General features: G+C 34.3%; 1 protein-coding gene across 5 annotated transcripts; it reads left to right on the forward strand.

Annotated features, from left to right (window-relative positions):
- The first annotated feature begins 1086 nt into the window (after positions 1-1086).
- On the forward strand, positions 1087-15842 carry LOC127250300 (uncharacterized). 5 transcript variants are annotated; one of them, XM_051273494.1, is made up of 22 exons: positions 1087-1342; positions 1729-2113; positions 3910-4026; positions 4139-4221; positions 5126-5272; positions 5426-5574; positions 5652-5782; positions 5892-6014; positions 6108-6181; positions 6318-6902; positions 7002-7113; positions 7238-7375; positions 7888-8217; positions 8555-8807; positions 8904-10180; positions 10827-11223; positions 11338-12251; positions 12355-12420; positions 12518-12643; positions 13847-14091; positions 14163-15328; positions 15519-15842. In XM_051273494.1, the coding sequence occupies exons 1-22, from the start codon at positions 1209-1211 to the stop codon at positions 15545-15547; spliced, it is 6981 nt and encodes a 2326-aa protein (XP_051129451.1). In that variant the 5' UTR covers positions 1087-1208; the 3' UTR covers positions 15548-15842. The 5 variants fall into 5 exon arrangements, with proteins under 5 accessions (XP_051129451.1, XP_051129452.1, XP_051129453.1 ...); XM_051273495.1 differs by having other exon boundaries at positions 5892-6005; XM_051273496.1 differs by lacking the exons at positions 1087-1342; positions 1729-2113; positions 3910-4026; positions 5426-5574 and having other exon boundaries at positions 4135-4221; positions 5126-5228.
- The last annotated feature ends 9571 nt before the right edge of the window (positions 15843-25413 follow it).

Below are 25413 nucleotides of genomic sequence, written 5' to 3' on the forward strand. Positions count from 1 at the left end.
CACTATATTACTATTTATTAACACTGAAAATATAACAATTATATTAACGATCATAGTAATGATCGGCCTGAATAATTGGATTGTTACTTGATTGTGAATACTTATTGTCGCAAATGCCTTAGCGACTACAACGGTTTCTCTCCCGATTGAGCGGATACTTCTCCCGACAGATATCCCTTCGTCAATTAGAGACCTTTTTTCGAGCAGATGTTGACGATCTCCCGACTTTTCGTTTCATGTAGCAGACTTCAGCCTCTTACTTGATTGATATTTGGACTAGATAGGTTAGCGCTTGATATTGTTGATGTCTTAGACATGTTGCATTGGGCTCTTTGATAGTTAAGACTACTAGGCTTATCTTGTTTGTTTGCTATGGGACCGTTTGGTACGTAGACAGCTCACATTGCATGCAACCATTGCTATAAAAAAAAGAAAAGAAAAGATAGTTATGAATATTTTTGAAAATTTAATTAGAATAAAAATGAGGAGATAATATAATAAATATAATAACATTTAATGTTTGATTTGTTGACTTTGCCAAAATTAATAATAAAATAAATTTACTTGTGCCATTTGATTTTTGGTTTATACCATTCAAACTTATTTTTCCTTTAAAAATACCAAATTAAACATTTATTTTTTATTTATTATATTATACTAAAATTAAGTTATACATTTAAAACATCACGTCAATTCATATTTATATCACATCAAACCACTATTTCAATTAAAAAATTTACTATTTAAAACCAAAATCCAAAACCAAAATCTTACAAATAAACTAACCAACTTGTGTGATTTGATTTTTGATTTTCCTATTCAAAACTTTTTTTCTCTAAAAAAAATATCAAATCAATTACCTATTTTTTATTTATTATATTACACTAAAATTAAATTTTTATATTAAAAAATATCACATCAATATATATTTATATCACTATCACTATTTCAATTCAAAATTTTACTGTCCAAAATCAAAATTCAAAATAAAAATCAAGAATAATGATAATAACAAAATTTTTTATTTAATAAAATAAATTAAGAAAAAAAAATTTGGGAGGGAGTATAAGCGTCCTTCGTTTCCTAATTCGTTCCGCACCTTGGGGGTGCCAAAACAATGCCGAGACTTGAACCGACTGAGTTAATCGCTGTAAATATTCTATTTAGCGCGAACTATTGAGAACCCTAGTCCTTTAGCTAGCCGAGACATGGCTGGGAATACTGTCGCCAGAGAAGAGCTATTGCGGCGATGGAGTGTTATCGAACAAGAAGACGACATTGATGGACTTCCTTTCAACCATTCAACTGAACCCCGTCGTCTCCGCCAACTCAAAGAACAATGGTTCTCTTTTATCTCTTCGCCCCACAATTCCTTTTCTATTTCTAATTTTACTATCTATTGCACTTCATTCTGTTTTTGTTTATATCATATCATGTATCTTGCAGCCAATGAGTCAATGACACGCGGTAAACTACGGTTATAATTGTTTAGAAGCAAGAAATATAAAGAAAGTCACACGAATTTATGTAATCTGCCTTCCACATTTTGTTCCTGACCAAAACGAAATCACTGTTGAATCAGTTAGTCCTTATGCTCAAATTGCCAATACTAGCTGTAAATACAGGAGAGTCACAGTGATTAGAGTGCTGTTGCTGTGATCATTTGGTATTCTTGCACATTGTTATGGGTTTTCTGCTAAATATTTAATTGTCAATGCACCACACTAGGTTCTCAGATGCATTCAACCTCTTGATACATTTACCTAAAGAAACTCACGTTTGGTGTGGTTACTGGGATCTGATGGGGCCCCTTCTGGAAACATTCTACAATTATTTCAAGGAGGAGTGTGTTGATTCTCCCCTTAAGATTTTGTGGAGTAGACTATCTAAAGAGATGAGAAGTTGCACCCTGTGCATTCATCAGCATCATCAAGCTCAGCAGATGTATGATACCGAATATGAGCGTAGCTGTATCAGTCCTCTGCTTGATGTGCTACATATGCTTGATGAAGCACGAATAACCCAACACCTGAAGGATCTTAATGCTATAATAGCACGAGGGGAGTATGATACTTCACGTGATTATGGAGAAGTTGTTAGTGTCATGTTTGAGGTTTGTATCCACTTTCTATCTTAATTTGCCTCTTCCTGTAATAGCATGTTGTTTGAAGCATTGGAACTTGATGGACTTGGCCTAAATTTATTCCACACGGTGTTTAACACTGTCTTTGTTGTGAATAGGAAGTGTAATGGATGGTTGCGCCATTTTTGTAGTGTTTTTTTTGGCAGTCTAGCTGGAAGGGTTATGTTGGATTAGTTAATTACTGAAGAATGATGTATTGCCAAAATGTTCATGCACAAGTTTATATAAAAATTTAATAATTCATTTTTGAAAAGAAATAAATAAAACAATACTTCTGAGTTTTCCTAATGATATTTATGAATAGAAGCTTGGAAAAAATGAAGTTTTTCTTGGAAGATGTGTTGTCAGAAATGAGATTAATTTTCAACATAGAACTGGAAAATGGCATAGAATGGCAAATAACTCTTATCCAGGCTGCAGGAAAGTCATAGTTGAATAAAGTCTTGAGAGATTGTCTATAAAGCTCTACATGTAGAATAAAAAATAAATGCAATATTGCTTGCTTAATATGCTGCTATAGGTTAGCTTTTGCTGGTAAGATATGAGTTACTTCTTTATTTTCCGTTAGCAATCAATTTTTCATGGCTATGTAGTGATGTCCCAACTTTGTTTAGTTTTATGTTAAGAACTTGAGATCATGAATTGTCAGTATGACTTTTTTATTCTCTCATATGAATGACATTATTTACATATACGTTTCCACAATCAAGATAGGTTTTTTGTATTCCTTATCATTTGGTTAATGGAACTTTATAAGCTTAACCACATTAATGCGTGGCTGGAAATCTCAGGTTTGTTCATTTTGTGTTTTTGGATGGATATGTATTTTATGTTAGGTACGGAGAATTGTATTGATAATATAAAAAAATAATATTTTGTGTTGAATTGTTGACTTTTTGTGATTGGGTAAAGTATATATACTATATATATTGTGTTAATATGTACGTATATTGTATTTTTTAATGATATTTATGAAAAATCGTTCCACCTAAAAACACTAGGTGAACAAACCCCTCAACTCTATAACACATTTATGGCTGATTTATTGATTATATTACTAAAGTTTAAATAGATTGGTCACAAGGTTTGGGATTGAATCTCTTGCACCGTTGTTTTAATTAATCTTGCTTTTATATGTTAGACTAATTTCTTACCTTGATTTCTGTACATCATGTTAACGCCAGAGCTGATCCTACAATTTAATTTTCTAAGTTGCAAAAACTATCTGGTACAATCTTTAATCCATTAGCCTATATATTTTACATCCAAAAAAAATAAAAAAAAAGATTGGTTACATGCTTTTGCTACATAATTGGCTGGGTTTCTCTCACTCTTAAAACCTTATACACGATGAGCATACTCTGCATTATATACTGCTAAATAGTTTTTTCTCAAACATTTAATTTGTCAGGTTAAACCATTTATTGTTTAATGCGAGACACCTCTCATATGCATGCCTATTTTCTTGTAAGATTATCGATGGATATATGTGTATATATATTGGTAGCATGAATTAGCAATATATTGATGTTTACTGTTTTAATTTTTGGTTAAGTTACATTTTCTGAGTTCTCATCCAAATGTGATTTTTTTCCCCTTAAAATAAAATTGGAATAAGCCATGAGTCTGGGAAATGCAGCACTACTTTTTTGGGAAATTCATTTTCATTAGATTCGCATCCTTCCTTTAGCCCCTTTTTCTTTGGTTAAATATGATTGTATATCATTTGTTCTTATCATATTTTCATTTTCCCCTCAAAATTAAAGGTTTTGATGTTTCCTGTCCTGTTGGATGATCTATCGTTGGCCATGGAATTTCAAAATTTTATTGAAGCTATTGATAATTCTCACGAGTTGATGTTAGATGGGCATCAACAGTATCCGGTATGAACTCTGTGCATTAAGTTTATCTTGTCCTTTAGCTCTGGTAATTATATGTTTGTTTATCCACACTGAAGATGCTTTTTTTGTTTTTCCTTGATCATACTGCTTTCAGGGAGTTTATGCATTGCTTTTTTTCAAAAGCAGAAGGGTGAGATCTATAGGTCTTCGCTTGGCTGGACATATGGGTAAATTGAGGTAGTCTTTCTGTCTTCCTTGTCTGGCAGTTTCTTATATCATGATAGGTGGATTTTGGTGTTTTTGGCTGGGGAATGAAGGCAAACACACGAGTACAAAATTGCATTAACTTTATTTATTTATTTATTAAACATCTTGTTTCAAGTTTGGATCAGTGATTACTTGAATAGAAAAAGTCGTGTTTCTGTATGTCATAGTGATATGGTAGACACTATGTTCAATTACCTATATAGAACAAGGCAATCTTATTATTCTTGGTATACTTCATTAAATTGAAATAATGAAGATATCTTTTCTGTGAATGCTTTCAAAGGCATATTGTCAATGTTATGTGCAATCATTTTGTTTTTGCATAAGTTGTGGTCTAGATGTTCTATTAAATACCATTTTGCTCTATGCTATGAATCATACCTTTATTTTTTTTTTTTTTTTTTTGAAAAAAAAAAAGTATAAACCTCTTCTTTTTTTTTTAAAAAAAAAAAAAAAATTCATATGCTTTCTTTGAAGGGATGATTTACCTTGAGAGTCATCTTTGATGTTAAAGCTTTATAGTGAAATATTGAATTGTAATAGAACTTACGACAGCTGCAATTTATTATTTAACTTTTATTTCCTGAGAATATGTTTGGAAAATGTCTTGAGTTCTCCAAGTGTTCTGTTAACATTATCATGATATCTTATTTAAGAAATTTGTAAGATTGCTATCTATTCTCTTAGTTATGATTTTGTCAATCTTCAGTGGTTCCAATATGCCAAATGACATGATTCCAACTTTACATGTGCAATAGTTCATGCAAGATTGATACTGCTTACAACTTCAGAAATATTCATGTTGGGATCATACCAGTAAGGCCATGTTACACATTCCTAATATGGCCCTTCTTTTCATCGTTTGTTCATGCAGGAAATCTACAGATCTGGATCCATTACAGCACCTGCTCAAAAAATGGATATCTATATTAGAACCAGAAGGCATGCTATCAGTTACGGAGACACCAAGGCCCAGGGTAAACGTAGATCGACTAACTGTATGGCTTGGAATGAAAGCATTGTAGGTTTCATTCTCAAATTGTTTAGCATATTGCCCCCCCCCTTTTTTTTTCACAAAGGAAAAAGATAATTAGATTAGAGCATAGAAGGTAGAGATCCGGCTCTTTTACTTATTTCGTATTTAGTAACTTTTTTTCCAATTTTCGTGTTCAAGGGTTGGGTTTCTGGAACCTCCAGCATTTGAAGAAGGAGTTTTAGATCGTTATCCCATTTTCCTTAGTATTGTGCTGAACCATATTAGTGATGATTCACTTGAGTTTTCTCATGCTGTTAACTGCCTACGACTTCTATTTGAGAAGCTTGGTATATGGTCTTTTCTCCTTTTATTTATATTCGCCTGGACCTTTAGCATCAAATACTTTGATGTTTTTATTGAACAGGATGTAAACTATGGTTGAGAGCTACACTATCTCCAAGTGTTATGAGAAATACACTTCTGGGTCAATGTTTCCATACTCGAATTGAGAAAAGCCATAAAGAAATTTTTGATCTTTTCCAGCCGTTTCTGCAGGCATGTTTTACTTCCCTTGTTTGCTCTTTATCAACCTACCCTTGCTAGTTCTGTTTTCCCAAGTGGTATGATATGCTTCATTGACTAAAGTGTTTTACATTTCTTCCAGTCACTTGAAGCTCTACAAGACGGGGAACATGAAAAACAGAGAAGACATTTTCTATACTTTCTTCTCCATCAAGTGCCAGTGAGTAGCAATTTTAGCGTACTGATGAGGAAAAAGGCATGCCAGGTTGCTCTTCTGTTTTCTTTGATATCTTAGCTTAAACTTGTTGTTTAGGATTCATTTCAACGTTCATGTTTTCTCCTTTATTAATCTTTGCAGATAGCTCTTTTTATTGTTCTTAGAGGCTACAGAATGGATCCACCTTGCCCACCTTCTGAATGTGCACACATGTGGTAGGTATCTATTGGCAACATGACCTTGAACTTATTTTTGGAATCTTGAGTAATTAGTGTATAACTTTCACCATATTGTGTGTAAATGGCTATATATTTGTTAAGATACAATTTCTTCCTGCGGCAACATTTACAGGGGACCTTCTCTTGTGTCTTCTTTGAAGGATTCGTCTCTGCACAATTCTCTTCGGCAACCTGCTATTGATCTCATTCAAACAATTATAGTGTCTGATGCTGCAGCATTGATCTCTGTAATCTTGAGAGGTCACTTGCATCCCGGTGATAAACCAATAAAGCCTACTAATTACCGGGATGTAGAAGAGGAAGAGATTCTGTCTCATCTTGATGTCAAAGAAAACAACACTTGTTGGAAAGAGTTCAGTCTGCAGTATAAAAATGTATCACAAGTAGATGGGAGCTGGATGTGTGTGCCTATGTTATGGATCGAGGTGTTAGTTGAAATAGATCCATTGGTTTTTCCACTGTCCTTCTCCAAAGCTGTATTTTGGGCATTGTCTCGATTTTCAGTTGTTGAACCTGCAAGTAGCACAGATACTTCTCTTTCGATTAAAAATTGGTTTGCAACCCAGGCTTCGGAAATATCATTTCTTTTAGGGTGGAAGGTTCCTTCTGGTTCTGATGATGGTGGGGGTGGAACAGAGTTGAGAAACTCTATTAAAACTTCAACAATGTGTCTACCATTAGTTAGGACATTCAAGAGGTTGGTACCTACATTAGATTTCATTATCAACTGTGTGGATTATGAATTTGTATTCCATTTTATAATCTTAAGAGTTGCTCCACTGTATGAATATTGCAGGCTGACTGCTGACTACGCGGTTAGAATGGGACAAGGAGAGCTTAGGAAGCAGTGGACCTGGGAGCCAGAGATGAGCAGTTGTTTGATTCTCTTGCTTGTGGATTCCAATGATGTGTGATTCTTATTCTTTATTATATTTTGGGTTTTTAGGTTTTCATGAACACGATTATCTACTATATATATTTATGGATAGAATTAATTTAAACTTTGTCGCAAAATTTATTTGATTGTTGTAGAATACAAGGCAAGTGGGCAGGCTTATGCTTGAACAAGTTTCTGATGTGCGTGGCCTTACCGGTGGTCTGCAATTTCTTTGCTGCACTCAGTCTTCATTGTTGGGCATCCTTTTGGGCTTGAGACATGCACTAAAATTGGTAAGAAGATTTAGTAAGGAAGTGGCGTTTTTTGTTCGAGTGTAAAAATTAATACTTCTGCCAAATGCTGAAGTCCACAGGAGTATTTCTTGTATCAGATCGAGATCACTATATTTAATTTAATTCCTTGTATGTTGCATCTGTTGTAGATTCATGTTGTTGTTGTTATTTATTTATTTATTTGATCGGATTGTTGTTCTTATTATTATTATTATTGTGTGTGTTTGATCATTTTGATTGTAAAAATCTAAAAGAAGAAAAGCTAGTCTCTTAGAATTACATTAGTTGTTCATGGTACGTACATTTGCATTACTGTTGAAGGCAGTGTGTAGTCATTTCAGAAACTTTGTGTCTCTAACTGCTAGTATTAGCATTGTTCAAATTCAGTTCTGTCCATGACTCCATACATATTTTGGAACTTCTGTACTATCTTTTCCCCCATCGAGTAACTAACTGGTCATAAGCTTAATAGTTTTAACTTCACCAATGTATGTCTGCTCAATATTTCTCAGGTTCAGCTGGATTCAGTTCTGTCGAACTTTTCCACTTTACACCATCTCTTCTTCATCCTTTACAAAGTGCTCCGAGAAGGAAATTCATCTGTTCTATCCACATGCCAAAATCCATTGGATGTCTCTGACCTCTCAAAAACATCAATGCAAGGTGGATTTTTCAGGCAGCCTGTATTTGATTGTTCATCTGCCGATGGTAATCAAAACTTTGAGACTGTTACCTTAACGTTGTGGGAGAAGTTTTGCTGCTTGCTGTCACAAGTAGCATGGCCTTCAATTCTGAGATGCTTAGATGGTGGCAAGACATTCACATGTTACACAGTTTCTCAGGTCATTGCAAAGCCTTTTGGTTTTGATATTTAAATTTATTCACTGTGTTTATATGCATTTAAAGCCTTGCGAAATTGTTGTGCAACGTTCCAGCCTTTATTTCTGCTTTTATTCTTTATCTGTGATGAATATGGTTTGGAATATTTAATTGTCTTCTAGCCTTCATTCAGGTCAAATATGTTAAACATGTTTCTGTGGATTTTGGTTGCCTATAGTTGTTGTTGTGCTAAATTGCAGCTTCACTTTATATCAGGATTTAGTCAAGGGAGCTTCTATGAAATTTAAGAAAATTGTTACTCCACCTTTCTTAATGCATGTGAAATGTTTCTACTTGCAGATGACATGCATCCGTATTCTTGAAGCCGCACCTGCTGTTTTTGAAAGGCTTCCCCAAAATTCGGAGATATTGATGGAAACTTTCAATTACATGAAGTGGCTGCATGATTTGGCTGATTGGGGGAAATCATCACTTGCGGTTGTGACTAGATATTGGAAACAAGCATTGGTTTCTTTGCTTGGTCGCATTAAAACTTTCTGCATCAATAAATCTCTTTCTGCAATTAGTGATATTGAGAAGCTTATTTCATGTGGTGAGCTTGTCATCTTTCCATTGATCTGGTTTTTATCTTTTATGCCAATTAATACTTAATGCCATTCATAATCCTTAATCTTTCTCTGATCTGTAGAAAAAATGTCTATGGATGAGGTGACTAAGCAAGTTGCTCGCCTTTCTGTTTCAATTATCGATGAGGGTTCAACTTTGAAGAAAACTGGTTTTGTGTCATCATGCTCCTTTTCACGAGAGCCATCGAATAGGAGAGCTTGCTCAGTAGAATCGGAAGTTATTCTAGTTGAAAAGGAAAAAGCTGATGATACAGGAGGCCATTTGATAATTCTTTCTGATGATGAGAGAGAGCCTGAGGTTTCTGTCTGTATGCAGTGCCCTAGCGATTTATCAGGGAAAAGTACAGATGTTAATGTAGAGACAGGTGATGCTGGGGAAAAATTAAAAGCTGACCTGGTAGAGGATTACGGCACCAATGAGTGTCTGACAGTCTCCTCTCAGGCAAGTCTTAATGACCTTGTTTGTAAGGAAATGAGTTCAGATACCACTGATGGCAATATAGCATCTCTAACCTCCACTCAACAAGAGCATCCAAAAAGCATGATAAAGGAAGCAAAGGATGGTAAAGCGAAAGACAGTATAAACTTGCCAAAAAGGTCAGGCAGTTCAAAGCAGTTTATTTCATCTACATCTCAAATGAACATGTGTAACAGTGCCCCTTCTGATCAAGGGATGACTTGTGCGAGTAATGTTCAGCTGAGTGGGGTTACACATGTACAAAATTGTGATGAAGCTGTAAAAGGTATGGTCTGTGATGCTGATGATGATGCTTGGAACTTTTCATTTTTTAAGCCTCCCAAACGTCTGCAACCACCTATTCTAAAACCAAACATTTCTGGGCCTAAACGCCAAATCATCCAACTTTCCTTACCGGTGGAACACAGACCTGGTTCTGTGAGACTGGGTGGTGGTGTGAAAAGATTTCAGCCCCCAAGGCTTGATAATTGGTATCGACCCATTCTGGAGTTGGATTTCTTTGGAGCTATTGGACCAATTCCTGGAAATGATAAAGGCAGTCAAAATGTTGGCAAATTGAAGGAAGTCCCTGTGTATTTCCAATCGCCTGATGAATATATTGAAATTTTCAGGCCATTGGTGCTCGAAGAATTCAAAGCACAAATGCTAAGTTCCTTTCAGGAGATGTCTTCTGGTGATGAAATGTGCTGTGGAAGTATATCAGTTCTGTCTGTTGAGAGAATAGATGATTTCCATCTCATTCGTTTTGTACATGATGAAAATGATACAGCTGGATCCAGTAACCTTTTGGAAAATGACCTCATTTTACTTACCAGACAACCCATGCCAAATTCTGTCAGTGATGTTCACACTATTGGAAAGGTCTGAGCTATTTGAATATTTATTACTTAGATTTTTAGTGATATTAGTTGTCTAATTTTAGGAGACAGTTTGAAGTTGTCTGCAATTTTCATTTCACTTCGTCGATGGGGTACCTCTTTTCTTATTCTTTGAGTAATATATAAGGTTTCCTATGCCAATATCAACCAGCAAATCTATGCTTGCATTTGTGAGATCAATTTCTTTTGAACTGCCGAAGCCATCTCTTGACATGTTGCTGAAACTCTGCCTTTTTGTGCAAAATCCATTTAAACATCACCTTAGTGGTACATGTTTTTGTTCTTATTAGTGAAGTGGCATTGTTGGTTGCAGAAGTTACAATATTGTTTGCATGTATTTGCCATTTTTCATTATTATATTAGGGTTGCTAATCTGTTTGTGTGTGCTTGAGTGCATGTGTTTGTTTCTTAAGGCATTTTTTTTTATAGATAATGATCGAACCTTCTATCATTTTGTTTAAATATCTGCTGGGAGATCAACATGTAATAATTTGAGAATTAGTTGCATCTGTAATTTCTCACTATAATTGTGGCCTGGAGACAGGTTTTCAATGTGGTGGGCATTTTCACCAAAGTGTATTGTTCCTACTGTAAGTTGCATATTAGTGATGCTTTATGTTTGTTCGTAGGTTGAGAGGCGTGAAAAAGACAATAATAGAAGATCAAATATCTTAACCATCAGATTGTATCTTCAAGGTTCTTCTCGTCTAAATCGAGTTAGAAAGCTTCTCACTGAGCGAAGCAAGTGGTATATTAGTCGCATTATGAACATAACCCCTCAACTTCGAGAATTCCAGGCATTGTCATCAATAAGGGAAATTCCCTTACTTCCAGTCATTTTAAACCCTGTGAATAATCCTTGTGGTCAATACAAATCCAGAACAGAAAAGCTTAGTAAGCTACCACAACCCCTGCAGCAGATTTTCAGTTCATCCTATAATGGCTGTCAGCTGCAGGCTATTAGTTTAGCTATTGGTCCATTTGGATTGAAAGATTTTGAATTGACTCTAATACAGGGTCCTCCAGGTGAGTTGTTTTCATTTTCCCCACATTTGTATTTTGTGCTCTTGGAATTTGTGAACTTTCATCAAATAATTGCTTTCTCATTATGATATTTTTTTATTTTTATTTTTCTTCCAGGAACTGGAAAGACTCGAACCATTGTGGCCATTATTCGTGGTTTGCTTGCTTTCTCTCAAATCAAAGATATGAAAAATGTAAGGGCTGGTCAACCAGTTTGTAGCAATGTATCTAGCAGTAACCAAAAAATCAGTCAATCTGCTGCAATTGCAAGAGCCTGGCAAGATGCAGCATTGGCTAGACAACTTAACGAGGATGTAAAAGATTATGACAAATCTGCAGCTGGCTGCACTAGACGCCGGATTCTTATTTGTTCTCAGTCTAATGCTGCAGTTGATGAGCTAGTTGCAAGGATATCAAGTGAAGATTTTTTTGATTGTTATGGAGAGATGTACAAACCGTATCTTGTGAGAGTTGGTAATGTTAAGACAGTGCATCCAAAATCTCTTCCTTTCTTCATTGATAAACTAGTTGAAAACCGAATAGGAGAGGAGAAGGGGTCTGTATTTGATGAGAAAATGAGTGGGAGTTGTTCAGACTCTTTAACTGTACTACGTGCTGATCTGGAGAAATTAGTGGATCGCATAAGATACTATGAAGCCAAGCGCTCTAGCTTGCAAGAAAGAAATTCTGATTCTAAAGTAACCGTGGAAAGAGACCATGGAGAAGCCAAGGAATTGTCTGATGTTGAATTACAAGAAAAACTCAGGAAATTATATGAAGAGAAAAAGGCCCTATATTCAAATCTGGTCAATGTTCAGGCGAGAGAAAAGAAAATTAATGGGGAAATAAGAGCCCTAAGACATAAATTCCGAATGAGTATTTTAAAGGAGGCTGAAATTGTGGTGACTACATTAAGTGGCTGTGGTGGTGATCTATTTTCGGTGTGCTCTGGATTGACATCAGGCCATAAATTTGTTAATTCATCTGAAAATACACTATTTGATGCTGTTTTGATTGATGAGGCTGCTCAAGTACCTTCTTTTCCCTGTGTTATATTGTCTGTTGATTTGCTTTTTCAACTATGTGTAGTCTTACAAGTTTATTGAAATCATTCTGTTTTGCATTTTGTCCAAGGCACTGGAACCTGCCACCTTGATTCCACTTCAGCTACTAAAATCGAAGGGTACCAAATGTATCATGGTAAGCAGTATGTCAAAATCAAGTATGCTTATTGTTGTGGTTGTTATTGTTGTTTCAAGTGTGCTAGGCACCATTAATATGGGAATATATTGTTTAGGTTGGTGATCCAAAGCAGCTTCCTGCCACAGTTCTCTCTAATGTTGCCAGCAAATACTTATTCCAATGTAGCATGTTTGAACGATTTCAGAGGGCGGGCCATCCTATAGTCATGCTTACTCAACAGGTAAACCCAGTTATCATGAGTATTTTCATAATTGGAATTAATCTTCCTTCCTTAGTAGTTAGTTCATTCTAACTCTAGAGGAACAATACAAGCGTATGAATAAATTTGGTAATATCTGTAGCTTGTACCTTTTGTTATTTTGTTGAAAGAGTTTAAATTTTGCTATCTCCTCACACCGACAGCCTTTGAATTTTCCGTTTTGTGGCTTATTTATTTATTTTTCTAATGGTTGTTGGAAGATAGTATATACATGTGTGTTCTTTAAATGTTTAGGAAAATTTGAGTTTTTGTTATTAGTTATTGGAAACTATAAAAGTATTATTAAAATATTTTAATTATTTTTTAAATGTTTTGTGAGAGAAAATTATAAATATATTTTTATTGGGAACAGTGTATATTTTTTGAAAGCAAACAAACCCTACTTGTTTGTGTTGTTCTTTTTATTTGCTTCCCATATTATCACATCTTTGATATTTTGTTTTCTTCATTACTAATAGATTTTAAATTGAGAGATTATCTTAATTGGCTGTCAGTAATGGCGATTAAATGTTATAATTTTATATTAATATATTTTTAGTGGTTTAAGCTGTTGAAGATTAGCAATGATTATAAATATCTCTCAAGTATATAGTAGACTAAATCTGGCAACATATATATAAGTTTGCACTGTAAGAAAGTATTCTGTATTTAGACTGGAGGAATATTTCTTTATGCTGTGGTCTGCAACTATGATCCATGAAAGCCCTGTCTGATGTCTGTTGTCCTCCTACCTTCTTCATTTGGTTGTATGGTTGCACCCTTGCATCTTTTTTCATACTGGAGCCAGTATTAGGCTAGATGGTATTCTTATGCATGCCAGATTGAATATATTTTGGTTGAAGGATTTTGATTAGCATTTTACTATTCATTAAAATTTTTGCTCCAAAAAATATCAAATCAAACAACTATATTTTATTTTTTATATTATATTAAAAATTAATTGTACATTTAAAATATCATATCAATAGTTCAATACATATTTATATCACATCAAACAACTATTCAACTTCAAAATTTTACTATTCAAAACTCAAATTCAAACTCATACAACCAAACACACCCTTACTGAACACTTATTCATCTATTTTATTCTGTTACTATATGAAATGTGTTTCTTCCGGTTCTCATTATTGAAAAGTAATCATCTGTCTATAAAATTAACAGTACAGAATGCATCCTGAGATATGCCGTTTTCCTTCTTCACATTTCTATGAGGGCAAGTTACTGAATGGGGATAAGATGTCTAGCAAAGATGCCCCTTTCCATGAGATTCAGTGCCTTGGGCCATATGTGTTTTTTGATATCACTGATGGGGAGGAGATTCGTGGCAAGAGTACAGCATCTGTATCCTTGTACAATCATTGTGAGGCTGATGCTGCAGTCGAAGTGCTTAGGTTTTTTAAAAAGAGGTACGTATTCTTCATCACTAAGATTCTTCTGTCTACAGCTTGTATGCTTAAGAAAAGTTACATTTTGACAGCTACAATGCTGAATTTTTTGGTGGAAGAATTGGCATCATAACTCCTTACAAGCGTCAGATGTCACTTCTGCATTCCCGGTTTTCCAATGCATTTGGATCTTCTATCAGCTCTCAGATGGAGTTTAATACAGTTGATGGTTTTCAAGGTCGAGAAGTTGATATTCTGCTACTTTCAACAGTTAGAGCAACTGGATCCTGTTCCGAAGCCCCCAGAAGTAGCTCTAGCTCTATTGGATTTGTTGCTGATGTCAGACGGATGAATGTTGCTCTGACTAGGGCGAAACTCTCTCTATGGATTTTTGGTAATGCAAGAACCCTACAGACAAACCAGAGCTGGGCTGCCCTTATAGATGATGCAAAACGCAGGAGTCTGATTGTCTCAGCCCGAAAGCCGTATAATTCAATATGTAAGTACAGTTTGGTTAACAAAAGTTCCGGAAATCCCTCTAATGTACAGTTGGGGATAGGTGAAAACGTCACAGCTGGAAATGACTGTGTGAATGTACCCAAGGGCAGCAGGAAGCATCCTTCTGAAAGGAAGAGAAAATTAAATGCTGATACGGTGCTGGAAAGTGCCCAAAAGGGTGAGGGTGCCGCCACTCCTTCAGTGGAAGATGGCAGAGGAAGAGGCCCAAAGGGAAGGAACTTTCGAGGGGCTAAAGATGATTCTCCAGTTGCAATGTCAGATGGTTGCAATAAGGAATTAAATGGTGGGAAGTTAAAGCTGGGAGGAGATCAAGTGAAGACTGAAAATCGCATTAGCAGCAGGGCTAGTAATGTTCAAGGTAATGCAGCAAACGCTGATGTGGAAAAGGGACCAACTAATGATGTAAGAAGGAATGCAGCTAATACTGGAAAGATGAAGAATAGAAGTAAGAAATCCCCGATATCTGAAACCATTAAGAATAAGCAACTGGAGCAGAGTGGCAATGTATCCTCTTCTGAAAGAAGCTTGAAGGAGAAAGGTGAACCTGGAGATTCTAGTAAAGTCGGTATGCTTAATGATGCAATCATGAAAAGAAAACAGCTGAGGGAAGAGGTTGATACTCTACTGTCATCATCTCTGATATCTTCAAAGAAGCCAAACCAATCAACGAAGTCAGTAAAGAAGCTTCACTCGACTTCAGATTCGAGTGGCCATTTCAAAGCCCGGAGACGAAGCAACGGTAAGTGATATCTTGATCACAAACATACCATCTTGGTCTTTCCCTTGTCATTCTTTTGGCCATCTTTCTTTCCTATCCTAACCTTCTATTTGTAACTTGTTTCAATGGAAAAAAAAATGGGCATGGCAATAGGCCAATACTGAATACTATTGACTTGAATTGGTGGTGTCACGCCCGATCTTTTTGACAGGTGACACGGCATGCAATGGGTTCACTTAACGCCAATCGGCTCATAATATGGATTATTAATAATACCATTATACCAAAAAGGAATAGAACAAGTATTTGTGCCGTAGTTCAAACGAGTGAGGTAAAATGTCTAAAGGAAAGAAGTGGTCTGATTATTGCTTGATGTTTACCGAAAGTGCAGTAAAAGCATAGAATGGATAGCTAGTCTACCATTCTCAGATTCTGCTACTTATGTCCTGTCTAGCGTGGTTTTGTTTAGACATGCATGTAAAAAATATTTATGAGCACAATATGTACAATAGATGAATCATGTTTGATTGCTTAATATTTTTGGGTTTCATGATTTTCTATAAATATTATTAAAAAATACTCCCTCCTTTTCGGCGAGGATAAACTTTTTGGTTAGTGACACTTGTATTTTAAGATATGATAGAATAGTAAGTTATTAACTTATGATATTAGTTTATTATTTTTTATATGAGTAGTATTGTTAGTATTTTAAATATTTTTAGAATTATATTTCAATAAAATATATGCAATATGAATATTATTTTTTAATAATAAAATTTTATATAATACAAATAAATAAAAATTATATTTATTTATAATTAATTTGAAATTAATTTATAAAAAATAAAAAGTTTTAAATATATATAAAAATATTTATTTATTAAAAAAAGTTAGAAATAAAGAGGTTTTAATGGGCTAAGAAGTTAGAAATATAATTAAATTGATTTATATTTAAAGATGTGTTTGTTTGGGGGTTTGGATTTTGAGTTGGGATTTAAATAGTAAAAATTTTGAATTTGAATAGTTGTATGATGTGATATAAATAGGGTTTGATGTGATGTTTTGAATGTAAAATTGATTTTTAGTATAATATAAAAAATGAAAAATAGGTGTTTGATTTGATGTTTTTGGGGGAAAAAAATTGGAATAGTGGAAATCCACCAAAATCCTTCAAACAAACACACATGATCATTTGTGGTTGGAAGGAATGAGGAGTATAATATACATATATTAAACTATATATAATATATAACTTTTATCTACTCATAAAAATTAATATTTTGACTTAAAATATTATTTTTTATATTTTTTTATAAATTTTTGTACTAATTTATTAAAAAATATAAAGTGAATAAATTTCAAAATGATGGGCAATGTTTTTGTTCAAATAAGTAATCAATGTGACATTAATCATAAATAAACAGTTAGATAACTCAAGGGTTTATAACAATATCTCTTTGGCCAACTCATAAAAAACTAATTCATGATCAAAGCAAACAACTCGTATTAGCATCGTAAAAATAATAATAAAAAGAAAAATGTCTGACACAAGAAGCGGTACAATATTTACGGGTTTCGTTCGATGCGGTTGGACTTTACTCGAAGCTGCTGGACCTCACTTAGACTTTTGACTTGTTATATCTATTAATTTTGAGTTTGATGTTCAGTCTAAACTACACCTGACATGTCAATATAAAATACATTTGACACGTCTAGACATCTCTATTTCCAAAATTTTGGGGTGCTCTTAGCTCTAACAATTCGGGGACAGCCTTTATCTTTAAAAATCCGAGGCGCCCTTATCTTGAAAATCCAAGATGCCCTTTTCATGATACACACATTCGGGCGTAAAGCGCCTTGACTCCTTAATACGTCCAAACAATTAATTTTAGGTGGTAATAATTCCTAAATTCATTAACTTATTAACTATTAGTAATGGACTCCTAAACTTCAGAACAAAAAAGTTTACTAAATATCCTTGTTATAGGATTTGCAAACACCTAGCTTTGACCGTAGGAACTCGAATTTGGTCACTGACAATGGCTTAGTAAAATGTCAGCTAGTTGATTGTCTATCTTACAATAGATAAGGATAACTTCCCTTTGTTTTTAAACTTCCTTCAAATAGATAGCTTGATGTTGAAATGTTTTGTTTTGGCATGGAAGATTGGATTGCGAGCAATTGCTATAACGACTTGATTGTCTACAAGGATGTTAGGTTTCTTGATTTGTTGAAGTTGTAGATCACTTAGAATTTTTTTTAGCCATATTTCTTGGATGGTAGTAATTGTTGCAGCAATAAACTCAGTCTCGGAAGTAGATTGTGCTACAATCTTCTGTCTTCTTGAACCCAAAAGAAAGTACCTGACCCAAGTGTAAAGCAATAACCTGAAGTGCTCCTTCTGTCATCAATGGAGCTTACCCAATCACTATCAACGAAACCAAGCAACTTGAATTCCTTACGCTTAGTAAATTTGACACCAAAATCATTTGTGCCTTTAATATATCAATCCACTCTCTTAGAAGCTCTTAGATGAGGTCACTTGCACAATACATGAAAATAGAACTTACAACATTTAAAATATCGGCCGGCATTGTTGTAAGGTACATTACACAATTATATTAAACTTCTTGAGTATCCTTCATCAACTTTATTAATGTCATCTTCTTTGCACAACTTCTCATTTTGATTCATTGGTATGATAACTTCTTCGCATTCATCAAACTTGAATTTCTTCAAAATTTCTTCAGCATATTTCTTTTGACATACAAAGATTTCATGTTCAACCAGCTTGACTTTCATCTCCAAGAAAAATGTCATTAGTCCAAGATCAGTCATCTCAAAGACTTTCATCATCTCCCGTTTAAATTTGTTCATCATTTTTTGTCAGCAAAAGATCATCCACATAAAGAGACTACCAAAATATCATTACCTTGGCTCTTAATATAAAAGGTGATCTCAGATAAGTTTTTTTTTTTTTTTCAAGACCTAAGTTTAGCAGATGATAATCTATTCTTCCGTACCAAGCTCTTAGAGTTTGCTTCAAACCATATAAGACTTTTTTTAAAGAAGAAACACCTTTTTCAATTCTCATTTCTTTTCAAATCCTTTAGACTGTTGAACATAAGTTTCTTCCTGCAAGTTTCTATTTAAAAAGACTGACTTTACATTCAGTTGAAATACGTTCCAATTCATTTAAGCTGCCACTGCAATTCATTTGACAAATGGAGGTGACACACTCCTTAATTGACTAGGCGGATTGCTCCTCCTTCAATAGATTTAGAGTGAAATACCTTTCATTCTAACTTTGAAAACTTCTTAATCAACTCCATCTTTAATCACACAATGTTTATCTTCAAATAACTCTAAAGCCTTTCTCAGTCATCTGCCCAACACTCAACAAATTTATTTTATTCCAAGAACACAAAGGACGTTAGAGATAAGCTTTGTACCTATGGAACATATTATTGGAACAATTCCTTTACCCTTGATAGAAATATAGTCACCATTGCCAATTATAACTTTAGTAATGTTGGTTGGCTTCAACTCTTTAAACAAGTCTTTGCCGCTTGTCATGTGATTAGTGCAACCACAATCAATCAACCAGTTTCCACTAGCTTTACTTCTTGTAAACACGTAGCTACAAAAAGTTGATTTTCCTCTTCTTGATCAACAACTTGAGTCTTTTCTCCTTGTACAAAGTGTTTGCTTTTGCATATGGCAACTCCATTCCCTATTCGGATGCATTTGTTGCACTTCGCATCAAGCCTTCTCCAACATCTAAATGGAGGATGTCTTTTTTTACCATAGTGCTTACAAGGTGGATGTTGAGTTAATGTGCGCATAACATCCTACAATAAATTGAGAATTGATATTATGAGTTGAAAGGTTATATTTAATATGGTTAACTGTTGGTAGATAATGAGTCACCCATATTCTATTTTATATATGTAACTCTTATGCTATTTAAGGGGTGTTGAGGCAATAAAACATATAGGTATTTTTCCTTTTCAATCTCTCTGATTACTTCCCCTAAAATTGAACAAGTGACATCAGAGCCACAACACTGCAATTTTTGTTACGGAGAATCATGCTAGTCAAAGTTCATCATTTCCGATATTTTTTTGCGACCATTATGATCATTGGTACGTAAAACTGAGAACTATTTTTAGGTCTCATGACTTGTGGGAATATGTCGAGAGAGGATACGCTGAGTATGAAAGTGAAGAAGATCTTACCATTGCGCAATTGAGGACGATCAAGGAAAACCGGAAAAAAAAAATGCAAAGACACTTTCTTTTATTCAACAGGGAGTATGTGCATAAATGTTTTCACGGATCATGGGAGCCGATCGTGCCAATGATGCTTGGGAGATCTTACAAAAGGAATTTCAAGGAAATCTCAAGTTAAAAAATGTTTCTCTTCAAACCCTTAGAAGAGAGCTTGAGAATTTAAAGATGAGTGATGCAGAAAGTGTTCAAGATTACTATACAATCACATCCATTGTAAACGAAATTTCGATATTCAAAGAAAAAAATCACTGATAGCATAATTCTTGAAAAGATTATCGTGAGTCTACCTCGAAAGTTTGATCCTATGGTCTCTATTGTTGAAGAGACAAGACATTTCATCCTTATGCGTCCAGGAGTTGATAGGATCATTAAAGGGTCATGAAAAATGAATCGCTCAGCATAGTGATGAGACAATTGAAAGCGCATTTCAATCGAAGGCATCAATAAATTCCAAATTATATGGGACGAATACCTCTCAATTCCATCAGAGAGGAGAAGGCACACAAGGAGGTGGACGTTACATATAAGATCGAGGCAGATGTGGAAATTCAAGAGGACGAGAAAGAACACCTCGAAGATTTTCTCATGTTGATAATTCACAACCTTGTTGTTTTTGTAGATTATTCAATCATGTTGATCGAGACTGTTGGCACAAAGATAAGCCTCGGTGTAACCACTGCAGAAAATATGGCCATATTAAGAGAAATTGTATATTAAAAAACAATCAACATGCATAATATTTGGATAAAAAGAATGAGAAAGGTACCTTATTTTATGCATGTCATATGGCTACCGACGAAAAAGACGATGTTTGGTACTTTGATAGCAGATGTAGCAATAGTATGGCCAAAGACAAGTCAAGCTTTGTATCATTAGATGAATTTGTACAAACAAAAGTGAAAATGGTGCAGCAACGTATAGAGTAAATCATCAACGTATAAAGTGACAATGATAGTAGATATACCAAACACATCTTGGTGCCGCAAAACGAGTTCTATGATACATCAAAGGGACAATAAATTATGGCTTCAATTTCAGAAGAAAAGACCCGTCCATTTTGTTGGCTATTGTGATAGCGATTGGGGTCGATGTCATTTGGAAAGCACATCCGGCAATTGCTTCTCCCTTGGGACAAGTTTCATTTCTTGGGTGTCGAAGAAACAACAAATTGTCGCAAAGTCATGCGCGGAAGCTGAACATGTTGCAGCAAGCTTGACAACGTCACAAGGGATTTAGCTTTGAATGATATTGGAGGATGTCGGTGACATGCAAGGACCAAGACCGATATCTTGTGATAATATGTTTGCAATTGGAATGATAAAAAATTATGTTCCTCACAGTCGGACACGGCATATCGCCATTCAACATAATTTCATTAGGGACGCTGTTGAAGACCATGAAATTATGAGAGAGCACTGTAGTAGCGAAAATTAAATTGCAGACATTTTTACAAAAGCACTTCCAAAGGACAAGTTCGTGTTTTTTAGGAAAAAACTTGGAGTTGAAGAGAGCGCACATTAAGGGGGATATACTGAGTTAATGTGCGCATAACATCCTATAATAAATTGAGAATTGATGTTAGGAGTTGAAATGTTATATTTAATATGGTTAAATATTTGTAGATAATGAGTTACCATGTTCTATTTTGTATATGTAACTCTTATGCTATTAAAAGGGTGTTGAGACATTAACACATATATGTATTTTTTCTCCTCAATCTCTTTGATTTTTCCCCCTAAATTAAAGAGTGGGAAATCCTTTTTTTTTGACGTTTTTCCTTTATTTTGAGATTGGCAATCCATGTCGATCCACTGGTTGAATTGTAGTGTTTTTTTTGTGATGTTCTTCTTGTATTTTTCAGATTCTTAGTGCTTTGTTGGTAGAGCTCCTTCGATAATGTTATCTTGTCTCATATGTCTTTGTTGCTCCTGGGCTTGGAAGATGCTTAACAATCCTGCGAAAGTGTCTTCGATAGATCTTGTGTTTTCCAAAGTGGTTATACAAGCAATTTTCTGTATATTCCTTGACCGTCTCATACTTTTTCATTTTTTTGCATCTCCAAAACCCTTGTTAGATTTAAGACCTTCAATCCATGTATTTTTCATTTCGTGTATACTCTATTTTGAGTTTATTCTATATATCTTTTGATGGTGTTAGAGACTGCAGCAAATAGGCACGCTTTTGCTCTAGCCTTCTTTACCTTCTTTTGTTTTGTTTTATTTATTTTTATTTTTTTTTTGTCTTTTTAGGCCTTGATATGTGCCATGGTGAGGTTTTCTGGAAGTTCAGTGGTTTCAGGATTTGTTTCTACTGCATCCCAAAGATCCAAAGCATCCAGATATGCTTTCATGCGTACAACCTAAATCTGATAATTTTCTTTATAAAATATTGGTGGAGCAATGAAGAAAAATTGGTTTCGGTTTCCATTAATGGTTACACTCACTAGGTACCGTAAGACCATTTCTCACTTACCAATTGTTGAAGTAAATACTATGGGAAAAAAAAAAGAAAAAGAGAATTATGAGTGATAGTGATTGTTTAGAAAAATCTCAACGTCTGATTTGATTCCTTATTGAAAGAAAGATAAATATAAAAAGTAGTGAAACCATCCCTAAAATTCAGTAACTTATTAATGTTCATTAAGTCTAGTATTAATAATGGACTCCTAAAATTTAGAAAAAAAATAAGTTAACCAAGTAAAATTTCTAAAACACAAATAAAATTCTACATTTTTGCAAATCAGTCCCTAGCAATTCAATTTTCTTCGCCTCTCTTTCTGCTTTCATTCTCAATATCCAGACTAGCCCTCACAAAGCTTCTCACCGCCACCCCGCCCGATTGTCATTGAGCTCTACAGTATCCAACCGTCGTCGTCGGCACATCAAGATTCAATTTATCTACCCCCTCTCTCGGCGGGAAAAAAAAATTATTTCCTATGGCTAAGTCCTCTACATTCATTCTCATTGAAATCATTGTCGTCCCCAGCTTTCCCGTCGTTGTTCAGCCCCCATCAGATGTCAAATTTCTATACTTTCCCAGGTACACGGTGGGTACTCAACATCGCCACAAAATATAAAGTTACACCTTCAAAGAAAGATTTGAATGTGGTTGTTTTCATTGTTTTATTTCTATTTTACATTAATTTATTGTAAAAGGATTGTGTAATGCAGATGCAACTTGTTATCATTGTTCTCAATTTTTGTTTATATCGGTTAGACAATATTATTGAAGGTCTTTGTTTCTTATTGGAAATGAATTGTTATTGTGTTCTCTTAACCTTGTGTGCAATGTCTGTACTGAATAAGTATTTGTCTTTGTTATTCAGTTTTGAAATGTTTCTTATTGTACATTGACATCTTTATTTGATATGGATATAGATGTATGCAAATTAGCATGCAAGTAACGTCGTTGCTGAGTGGACCTTTTATGAAATTTTTTTAAGAGTGTATTCAAAGTTTTACCATATTAAAAATAAAATATAGCAGCCCACATATAAATCAAACCATATATATGTATGTACCTGATAAAGACACAAGGAAGATCCAAGATGTATCATAAACGTAGTTGAATGTTTGAGACAAATTTTTTTGGATTTCATAATAGCTAGATTTTCTATTGCAATCACATTACCAAGCCACATTTATTTACTACTACTTGCAAAAATTCCACCCAAAATAAGGTTATGCTATTTCATTTACAACAGACACTCAACAAAAAATATAAGAAATTTGATCAATAAACTAGAGCTTAAAAGTGATATGTTCTATGCTTTTTTTTTTTTTTTTTGTGCTATGTATTTGAAGTCTGTAAACTGATGAAAAGTTCAATTCTAGAATTTCTTGGCCTTATAAGCATATTTGCATTATAGCACAAGAGACACAGCTTCCCTGTAATCCTAAACCCTAAACCTTTGCCTAGTAAATCATAAGTTGTCCCGATCACCGGCTTATTTAACTATTAGACCATGCAAGATTTTTGAAGTAAGTCCCACACATTTTACCAATTCAATTTGCACAACATGAGCATTTTCTTATTCTTCTATGCGATCTATGAAAATATGTTTTCTAAGGACGGGTAAGATGATACGTATGTTCAGAAATGAACTCAACTACTTGATTTTTGCATCCTTTCTCAAATACATTTTCATTCGAGAATTGCACCCAAACCTTGTTATCAACGGCCGCCTTCACATTGTTAATTTTTCTATCTTTTCACCGTTTCCCTTTAGCATAATAGGAAAATAATTTCTAAGTTATTTTACCCTATTTATCTTTATGCATGTAGCTTATGCATTTTCATTCTAAATCCCACCTTTTTAGCAAAAGATAAATAATATTGATACGTTTCTTCTTTCGTATCAAACTCCATTCCAATTTGAGGAATTGTTTATATCCCTATTCTATTTACACTGAGAATTACAATCTTATTTTTCATATTCTCAAAGTCTAATTTACAAGATGACGAAGATTTATTCATCTCTAATTCATCATATTTCATATCTTATAATAATATTTAATCATACACATATTACATTAATAGACATAATAGTAAAAGATGAAAATGAATCAAAATGAAATTAAGAATTGACTACCAAAACAAATAATTAATCAAATCTCATATAAAATCATAAACCTCTAGGTAAAATAAGTTAAAATACATATGTACTATTACTGCAAATATATTTGGATTTTTAGGTAGATTAAAAGAAAATTAATGCAATGTATGCACTAAATTTTACTATCTAAATCACTAGTCATCTGTCATATCTACATAACAAAACTTTTAAAATCAACAAAACTTACTAAAATATAACAATACTAAATCAATAGAGATAAAATTAGCACAATGAACAACAAAATCAAAATTTAAACTTCAAATAAACAAAATTTTACTAAAATTTGAAAAAAAAATTAAAAAAATCAACAATCGTGTGCCTAGGGAAAAAAAAGGATACAAATGATGCTGCGACGGGGCTGGCCTGACCGACGACGAAGAGTATGTATTTTTTACACTTCTCCAACAAAAAAAAAAAAAAAAAAACTGTGGGTCTCACAGAAATGAGAAAAGGCCACCGACCATGGGGCCTGCTGGGCGACCTAGGGTGGAGGAGGGGAACGATGACGACGACGTGCGCGCTGAGCAGAGATAATGAAGTGCTGACTGGACAAAAAATGAACGAAAATGGGGAGAGAGAGAAATTGAAGAACAATGAAGAAGTGACTCATTTGCAAAAATAAAAAAAACTTCTAATAACATTGTGGGTTGTTGGAGTTAAGCTCTACGAGGATTTGGTGGGGCGGGGACGAGAAGCTTTTCGAGGATTGGACTAGATATTGAGAATTTAATTAGAAAAAGAGACAAAGAAAATTGAATCACTAGGGACTGATTTGCAAAAATATAAAATTTTATAAGGGTAGACTCGTAACGATGAAGTTATGGGTTCAAACTTCTAATGACTCTAGGTCCACCTGTTACATATGATTTGTTTAGTGTAATTTGCTTTGTCAGATCTAGTTTATAGGATATTAACTTCGGAAAGCGGTTTATCCGAGCGCACTCGACGAGTAGCGATTGTGGATTTCCAAGTCATCAACAACGAAAAAAATTTGTAATTTCATTTACCAAAAAATAAAATTAATATTAGACAACCACATGTCGCCCATCCATTGGTGATGCTAAATGGGACCGAGAGTGACATGGATAGGATCAAATCCATGACATCTAATGTCAATTCAAGAGAAGAATCAACTACGAAATCGAATAAACGAACCGGTGGATAATTTGGAATCAATCGACGAATACTCCTCTCGAGCA

Source organism: Andrographis paniculata, unplaced genomic scaffold (assembly GCF_009805555.1).
Source record: "Andrographis paniculata isolate CXL003 unplaced genomic scaffold, ASM980555v1 Contig37END, whole genome shotgun sequence".
Classification (NCBI taxonomy): domain Eukaryota; kingdom Viridiplantae; phylum Streptophyta; class Magnoliopsida; order Lamiales; family Acanthaceae; genus Andrographis; species Andrographis paniculata.

What these genes read in the sequence shown, in the direction of transcription:
- LOC127250300 (XM_051273494.1), top strand. Translation starts at nt 1,209, where the DNA reads ATGGCTGGGAATACTGTCGCCAGAGAAGAGCTATTGCGGCGATGGAGT. An exon ending in TTGTTAGTGTCATGTTTGAG is followed by an intron (nt 2,114 to 3,909) that starts GTTTGTATCCAC and finishes TCAAAATTAAAG; the next exon opens with GTTTTGATGTTTCCTGTCCT. An exon ending in TCTGAATGTGCACACATGTG is followed by an intron (nt 6,182 to 6,317) that starts GTAGGTATCTAT and finishes CAACATTTACAG; the next exon opens with GGGACCTTCTCTTGTGTCTT.